The 8,452-nt window shown below is 44.5% G+C and overlaps 4 protein-coding genes across 4 annotated transcripts; 2 read left to right on the top strand and 2 right to left on the bottom strand.

Moving 5' to 3' along the window:
• The first annotated feature begins 831 nt into the window (after positions 1–831).
• V8C40DRAFT_254388 (uncharacterized protein) lies at positions 832–1,581 on the top strand. Its single transcript, XM_083217812.1, has 2 exons — positions 832–1,142; positions 1,250–1,581. Exons 1-2 carry the CDS (start codon positions 1,028–1,030, stop codon positions 1,390–1,392), a joined length of 258 nt encoding a protein of 85 aa, XP_083069682.1. The 5' UTR covers positions 832–1,027; the 3' UTR covers positions 1,393–1,581.
• Positions 1,537–4,093, bottom strand: V8C40DRAFT_269442 (mRNA splicing protein SYF1; the record flags this gene model as incomplete). Its single annotated transcript, XM_083220081.1, has 3 exons — positions 1,537–3,774; positions 3,825–3,995; positions 4,052–4,093. The coding sequence occupies 3 exons, from the start codon at positions 4,091–4,093 to the stop codon at positions 1,537–1,539; spliced, it is 2,451 nt and encodes an 816-aa protein (XP_083069681.1).
• Positions 4,094–4,452: 359 nt separating this feature from the next.
• Positions 4,453–5,799, top strand: V8C40DRAFT_254384 (H(+)-transporting V1 sector ATPase subunit D). The gene is made up of 6 exons (XM_083217811.1): positions 4,453–4,566; positions 4,633–4,745; positions 4,810–4,820; positions 4,876–5,250; positions 5,304–5,410; positions 5,479–5,799. The coding sequence occupies exons 1-6, from the start codon at positions 4,552–4,554 to the stop codon at positions 5,632–5,634; spliced, it is 777 nt and encodes a 258-aa protein (XP_083069680.1). The 5' UTR covers positions 4,453–4,551; the 3' UTR covers positions 5,635–5,799.
• On the bottom strand, positions 5,616–6,900 carry V8C40DRAFT_254374 (U1A/U2B'/SNF family RNA-binding protein). The gene is made up of 4 exons (XM_083217810.1): positions 6,706–6,900; positions 6,601–6,635; positions 6,230–6,543; positions 5,616–6,175 (listed from the first exon to the last, which is right to left on the bottom strand). The coding sequence occupies exons 2-4, from the start codon at positions 6,624–6,626 to the stop codon at positions 5,787–5,789; spliced, it is 729 nt and encodes a 242-aa protein (XP_083069679.1). The 5' UTR covers positions 6,627–6,635; positions 6,706–6,900; the 3' UTR covers positions 5,616–5,786.
• Between the last annotated feature and the right edge of the window lie 1,552 nt (positions 6,901–8,452).

Below are 8,452 nucleotides of genomic sequence, written 5' to 3'. Positions count from 1 at the left end.
ATCTTAATATAATTTTATATTATTATAAATAATTTAAAATAATTTATAAATAATTAAATATTTTTATTTATATTATAAATAAAAGATTTAATAAAACTATAATAACTAAATTAAAAAAAAACTATATTTTAACCTTTAGTTTAAAATTTAAAAATAATTTATAACTTAATTTAATTAACTATAATTAATTAAGTTAAGTTTTAAAGATTTAAGTTATAAAATATAATTAATTAAGGTTAATTTAATATATATATTAATATATTTATTATATAAATTTAGTAAATAATTTATATAATAATTATAATTTAATTATAATAATTAAATAATTAAATAATTAAATAAACTTTAAATTAAAAATTAAAATATAATTTTTCTTTAACTTAATTATTATATTTATATTAATTTTTTTAATAATAAATATAATCTTTATTATAATTTTATTTTATAATTTAATATAAAGCCTTTATATTATATTTATAAATAATATTTTAAAAATATTATTTATAAATTATATTTTAAATATTTATTTCTCTTTAGTAAAGTAACTTACTTAAGAAATCTACTTTTACTCTTTAGGCAACTAATATAAAGAGAATAAAAATACTAACTTTATTCTTTATTCTATTGGATCAAGTATCTAAGGAGGTAACCCAGTCCTTATGTATTCCCTTCGTAGTAATTAAAGGACTAAATAGTGACGTCAATAAGCAGGGAATAGTGGCGGTGCTCGATTTCAACGACCCATCATTTGCAGTCCGCGAAGGCTTTTTTGCGGGGTAATCTCAAGCAAGGAACATCGCTGCAGGCCATTATCCAATCCAGTGGAAGAGATGAGGATTCACTGACGATAGATGCTCTGGCACACCATCACGTAGTGTAATTGAAACCGTAGACCCCCCGCCATGAGAGTATAAAGGGATACCTCATCCCATGGGCCCAGTTGCATGTTAAAATAGTTGGGGTTACCACCGTCCCGGACCCTTTTCCACATCCAACAAAGAACATCAATCCAATATAAGACGGCCTCATGGAGAAAGTAACAAGCCTAGAACAACAGCAGATGAGCACCGCCACCGCTGCTGAAGCAGGCGAGCCACATGTGCCAAGCGGCAACAAAGATCGAAGGCTCAGTGATGAATGGGGTTCGTTTCCAAAGCCCTCCAGTGCCACAATTATCAAATGGATAAATTTGCTGTCACATAGCAGAGTTAAAAATCGTCGCGTGATAATATCGCTAACGAGATCCCAGATGCTGCAAAAGTACCACCCAGTCGCTTTCAGAAGCGCAAAGGATCAATATATGCCACGCCTGGCTCTCGCGATGGCCACGTCGATAAGAACTATGCTGAAAAGTATCATGCTAAGATTGCCGAGATGAAAGGTGGCAAATAATTTGTCTTGTAATTCATAGATGGCCGTCGGTCAATAGCAAGCAAAGAGTTGAAGCCGTGGAGTTTTGGAAGCAAGCTTAATAAATCTATTTTTCATGTAAACATCCTAGCAAAACTCCTTTCCGAATGTGGCCTTTTTATATACTTAGTCGTCGAGATTGTCTATATCAATAGCATCTGGATTAGATGGCTGAACATCTTGTGCCCTTTGCATTTCCTTGGGCGCCGTGCTAGCAGACACGAAGCCATGTAACGTTGAGGATTGCTTTTCCAGAGCTGCAATGGGATCTGTACTCTCCACGCCTGGGGAGCCCTCAGGTTTCTGTAGGCTACGTGCCAGAGCTTGTGATGCGATGAAGTTCACATCAGTGTTGTATTTCGCCTGGACGCTACGCTTGATCCGTAGCATTTCTTTGAATGTATCCTCGTTGCCATGCTGGACTTCAAATTGTTCCCACTTGGTCCAGAAGTCGACGTTTGTTCGAGGGTCGCAGAACTGCGACGCATGTCCATATATAGCCCTTGCCCGATCAATCTCACCCAGACGTTTCTCCATATCCGCGAATTTGAGACACATTTCTTTCGCTTCGCTGTCAGGAAGAGCTGTGATGGCTCGTTCGTAAATGGGTCTTGTTGATGGTAGACCGAAGTTAGAAGCCGACTTGGTTATGTAGAAGTTGAACATGTCGGCCCGATCTTCATCAGAAACTGCACGCGTTGCTCTCTCGTAGATCCGCATTGCATGGCGTGCGAGGCCACGCTCCTCCTCCAAATTTCCATACATCAGATAGATAGTCTTGGCAAATTTGGGCGGGCAATCCTCAACCGCCTGCTCGAAGAGGTCCCGCAATCTCTCGATCCCGATCTTCCTGTCGACAGCTTTGGTAAGGTACAGGTTCCACAGCTCAAAAGCCACTGGGTAGCTGAAGAGATCCAGACCACGCTCGAAAATCTTGAATGACTCCTCATAATATTTATGCTCCTCCAGAAGATTGGCATAATTCACAACGGTTTGGGGAGTTGCGATCCTGAGTTCGAAGATGCGCTCATATACCTTTTTCACTTCATCCAAAGTTGAAACGCTTTCCACCAGGTCCACGTAGAAACTCCAAAGTTTCCAGCTCTTGTGTACTCGCTGTTGAGGAGACAAAGCTTCGTCAAAATAGTCGACGTTGGACCTCTTCGGCGCTTGAATAGCCTTAGCCATAACCCGAACAGCATCGTCAAAATTCTCATTCCTAAGTTCCATCTCAGCCCATTCGATCCACATATCAGCAAGCTCTGCTACTGATTTGAACGGAACTTTAACGGCCTTTTCCATGATGATACGAGCATTCCTAATATCCCCACCCCGCTCGTAGAACTTGGCATAGTTAGCCCACAGTTGATGAAATGGACCTACAGCCCTCTTCGGATTGATCGTCGTAATCGCGTCGGTGTAGGTCTGCACAACCTCAACCTTCTTATCGCCCCAGAGAGCAACTCGCTTCTCCCACTCTGGTACATTGTTAGGGTTCTGGCGGAGTAGGACGTCGTTAAGAAGAAATGGACGACGGTCCATGAGATTTTCGAAACGCATCATCCGTATGTCAAGCTCCAAGTCTGATTCTTCACTCTCAATACCTTTCCCAGCTCGAGATGCCGAGGCATCCATCAAGGCGCCAATAATGGACTCCTCGAATTCAGCATAGGCATCGAAGATGAGAGTAAAGTCTCGGACTGTCATGACCGTTGTGATGCCTTCTTCGAAAACGTCACGGGCTCGCTCAAAGCTCCCTCTCCTAATCCAATATGTGGCAAGCCCAACCCAAAGCTTTCCTCTTTGATCACCAAACCGAACTATGCCAGACCTGATGATACCCTCTACATCAATTCCATTTTCGTAGCTTGTTTCGACCTCAGGGGCGTGTTCCACGAGCATTTCGACCATTTCGCTCCAGAGCTCATAGTGCCCCTTTCCTCGCTTGCTTGAGAACCGCGTATCGTTCAGAATGTCTATGTATCGTTTTGCTGCTTCAGTATACCCGCCTCGTAGGACGAGCAGCTCGATGAGGTCCTCGGCGTCTTCCGGATGAACTTGCATATATCTTCGCCATGTTTTGACGGCGGTTTCCCCAGAAGCTGCATTGGCAAAGGAAAGATATAGTGACCATATGCGATTGTGCTGCGTAATTGGTAGTGCTCGAAGGGCTCGGTCGAATGTCCGTCGAGTGAGTGTGACCACGGGCTGCTTCATTAGAAACTTGAGATACATTTCCCATATCGACGGCATCTTATGTAAGAGAATCAAAGACCTCTCAAATAGAGCGTTGACTTTTCGATATTCGGCGGCATGGATTGCCGGGTTGAGTTTTGAAATATGTTTCACGCGAAATGAAAGATACTGCCACTAAGTCAGCAATGAGATCACGGTACGTTGATGCCTTGACTAACGAGTTTCCAGAGCTTGTATGATCGTGGCAGCTTAACACAGGCACGCTCCATTACAAAAGCTCGCTCTAGGACGCTTCCATGGCGAGTCTTGAAATCGATATACTCAAGCCATGGCTTCACACGTGTAGGATCGCGGAGAATGTCTTGCTCGTAAACGGAATCTTCATTCGACTAGAGATAGCATTAGAAAATGAATCGGGAAAACGCATTGCCTCTCAAGAACTCACAACAAGATAAAGCTCCGACGGTGTGTGCTGGATTTCCGCCATGGTCGCTCTCTCTTCTCTCTTCTCTCTCTCTCTCTCTCTCTCTGCCAAGAGTTTGGAGAGGCTGCTGCGGTACTGGCGTTTGTCGCAATTATGCAGTGTGGCCCATGATTATAATTCTGGTATCGTAGGGAAACCGGAGCCGGGGGATTAGCACATAGAACGCGACGGTTGCATCTGAGTCTGATATCGCGACAGAAATATTTAGGCTTGTCACGATAAAGAAGGTACCTGGTGCTTAGCGTAAATGGCAGGTGGAAGATACCCGGTTATAGTGATATTGACTTTGGAGGGGGACAAGCGTTGCTGCAGCCGTGCTACCTCATTAGGTAGGTTAGCAGTCATGGGCAGCTACATATCAAGCACTAAGCACGCAACTTGTCGAAACATCCCCGAGTGACATACAACAAAGGAAATCATCAGAACAGTTACCTTCAGAACATCAGATCAGTTTCGCAAATATGTCTGGCGCCGCAGTAAGTCCTGGCGTGTGTCCTCTATTCACTCTACAGCAATTGACTCGACATCCTACTCTCCATTAGGATCGCGAAGCCGTCTTCCCTACTCGGCAATCGCTCGGCATCATGAAGGCCAAGCTCAAGGGAGCTGAGACTGGTCACAGCCTGTTGAAAAGGAAAAGTGAGGCACTTACAAAGTAGGAAGATAATGCCGATATGACATGTTTTTTATGTTACTGCAGCTAACTGGAGCTATGATAGACGTTTCCGAGGTCAGCTATTGTCAAGTCGCCGACGTCTTCACCATACGAACTAACATTGCTCTAGAAATAACTCGAAGAATTGATGAGGCCAAGCGGAAGATGGGACGCGTCATGCAAATTGCGGCATTTTCACTGGCCGAAGTCAGCTATGCTGTCGGCGGCGATATCGGATACCAAGTTCAGGAATCCGCCAAATCAGCTCGATTTCGAATCCGCACAAAGCAAGATAACGTTTCAGGTGTTCTCCTACCAGCATTTGAGAGTTACTTGACAGAGGGCAACAATGACTTTGGACTTACTGGGTTGGGTAAAGGTGGACAGCAAGTTCAGCGATGCAGAGAAACATATGCACGTGCTGTCGAAGCCTTGGTAGAGCTAGCAAGCCTACAAACTGCCTTTGTCATATTAGATGAGGTCATCAAGGTTGTCAATCGAAGAGGTTTGCGTCTCACCATAATGCTCTACTGAGTCATATTGACTAATTCCATCTAGTGAACGCAATTGAGCACGTTATTATTCCCCGGACGGAAAACACCATCAAATACATCAATTCTGAACTAGACGAGTTGGACCGTGAGGAATTTTACCGCTTGAAGAAGGTTAGTATAGGAGCACAAGACTTATCATCTTTTAGAGTGATCACTAATGCTGTTGGTCTCTTTTAAAGGTCGCCAACAAGAAACAGCGAGATAATGCCGCCGCCGATGCCGAGATGAAAGCCAGGAGAGAAGCAATGGAGAAGAACGAATCAGGTGCTTCGAAGCAAGATTCCGGTCCGGCAGATATTCTAGCCGCGGAGGATGACGACGACGTGATTTTTTAAATGCTGGGCTCATGGACTATCCTATATCGAGGGCCCCTCGATAATTGTTTTCTTCTTGTTCTTTGTCCTTTGTAATCGTAGGTGATGAACACCCCATACCACAGCAGTATATACCGAAACGCAAAGGCCCTTATATTAATAGTCTACACATATCATTGACGCTGGTATGTAACCTTGATAGGTTTATCCCCTAAAGCCATGCCAGCAGTATTTTCCTTGGCCGTGATAGCCCCCTGTTCATTCTCATATTCAACAAAAGCGATTCCACGTCGACCTGGAACCAGTCTAATTTCCCGGAAACCATCAAACCGGCCAAAGACGGCATTGAGGGCATCAATGTCGTACTCATCGGGGACGTTTTGTATGAAGAGGATCTTATTCGGAGGCAAGTATTCGTCGGGTACAACAGCTGAAGCTGGGGCACTTGTAGATTTCAGCCCCAGCGGCTTGGCCGATTTCGATGGTCGAGCTTCGGGTGCGCCAGCAGCGGCCCTCTTGAGATGCCTTTGTTCGTCTGCTGCCTCGAGGGCCTTGCGCTTGTCTGTAGAAGTGTGAGTGCTGAGGACGCCATCTGGGCTATTCAAACATGTCTTACCCTTTTCTGCCTGCCTGTGCCGTTTATGAGCTTCAAACTCATCAGTATTGCCATTCATCTCGACTGTTTTGTCGCTCTGCATTCGCGCCATGGCAACCCTCATGGGCTTGCCAAAGAGCTCGAACCCCTCGACCTCTTCGATGGCATTGTGGGCGGCACTGGGCTGGTCAAACACGATAAATGCCTGTCCTTTAGCCTTGAGGTTTCTCTTGGCCACGATATCAACTACATTGCCGAACTCGGAAAAGATAGTCTCCAATGCTTCGGCAAGCACTTCGGGTTTCACCCGCTCTTCCAGGTTCTGGACGTAGACACTGCGAGAATATCAGCTCGCTGCTATGTGTGACGCGTCGCGGTGCAATGACACGTACGTAGATATAGGCATATCGGACGCCATCCTCCTAGCCTAGTGTTGACGATGAAGCCATCAACATGGGAGACGTTTGATGTGCATCAAGCAAGTAGCACAAACTTACAAGGGTGCGCGCGCAGAAAGCTAAGGTGAACTTGGAGCGTTGCGCTTTGGTAAAATTATCCAAGCCACCTTTTTAGTGCTCCTAAAGCTACATACGGGTACGAATATCTTTTTTTTGCAATTCAGTAAAACAGCCCAAAAGAAATATCAATATAGGTTCAAATATATGTCTGGTAATTAATAGCGATATAGCTAAATTTTTATGTATTTATATATTTAACATCATTCAATAGGTTAGCCAGAATATCTTGGAACTCCTACACTTGGAGATGCAAGTTACCAATGGCATTAGCTCAGTCAGTGGAGAGACTTAGAAGTACCTACTGCCTGATACTAGATCATGCATTTTTAGGTATCTGATAGGTACCTACCTAGTGCTATCTCTATAATCTTTACCCAGTTCCCTCTGGTTCTCATCGGCGCTAGGAAATACCATACTTGGACGCTAAAACCCGTGCACCGACTTACACGACTCTGTAGATCACTAACCTAGAGCACCATATCATGAGGCGAGTGCCCTCGGCTTCAAGTGAACCAAGACAAAAATTCGCTGTTCTGACGATCAAAGAAATTACGGCAAATCAGGATCTTTCCGAGTGGGGTACCATACATGCCCTTTTGCATCCCGTCTCTCGGTAAGATACTAGTACAGATGGAGATATTCAAGTTATGGAGGGAGAAAGCGTCTCTCCCTTCTCAAGTGGATGCTCCCATGTATTTGGACAACCCCAAGTCATGGGTTGATCTCAGCTCGGAGGCGCGTGGCTCTGAACTGCCACTTCTATTCTTCTTTTTTTTTTCCCAACTGGCATGGATCGCCGGAGCCGCCAAGGAGGTAAGCTGTCAGAGCAAGGAACATATTATCCCCTAGGTCTTCACTCGGCGACTTCTCAAGCATTGGAGCCAACCCCAATACCACCGTAGCGGAACGCTACACGTATCAAACATTCCTTCTTATCAAACTATTTGGCCGGATAACATGACGACTGCGGGTCTACGTTCCGATTGTCCGGGCCGGCCTCATTAACATGACGTGCCGTCGTAAGTGAGTTGCAAGCACTCTCATCGGCTCATCTTGCTGACAGGAAAAAAAAGAAGACTGCAAATACTTATTTTTTTGTGGCAAGATACTTTGAGTTGCCGGAGCCTCATTCAGCATACCTCATTAATTATGCCTGACAGAAGATGTGAAAGAGCGCTCCGTTCCGACCGGGTCTATACTGATGATGGCTGCGACTCTGTGTTTGCCGGCCTTTCCAACCGCGGCATCTGATTGTCCAGGAGTTATCTATCTGGTCCCAGACATCAATGTCTTATACCAGATAGGTAATTTGGCCCAAGAATCCGCTTAGTCGATGAAGTCTGTCATTCGTTCGCAGGTCCCAGCCTTCGGGATCGGCACCTACACCATCATTTGTCAAACAATCGGCTCCCAGATGTGAGATCCTCAGCGTGGTATCGCACATCCCATTCTTCCGCATGGCAGCAAAAGAAGGCCTCCTTCCTAAACAAGCACTCGATTATCGGAAATTGCAACGATTGAAGGTATCACGATATCCAAAAATGAATGAAGCATATCAGCACTTTATGATTCGCAATCATCGGGATTTGAGTGATCGGTCCCCAGATGTGCAACCTTGTATGTGATTAGCCATGGTATACGCAATTTGGGAAATCGATGATGGTCTCATCGATTGTGAATTCTCAGCACCTGGGATCGGCCCCTAGATGTGTAGCCTTGAGCGTGG

This window comes from Trichoderma camerunense, assembly GCF_050948025.1.
Source record: "Trichoderma camerunense strain CBS 138272 chromosome Unknown V8C40scaffold_18, whole genome shotgun sequence".
Taxonomy (NCBI): Eukaryota; Fungi; Ascomycota; class Sordariomycetes; order Hypocreales; family Hypocreaceae; genus Trichoderma; species Trichoderma camerunense.
Note: the sequence above shows the minus strand (reverse complement) of the source record. Positions and strands in the feature narration are given on the sequence as shown.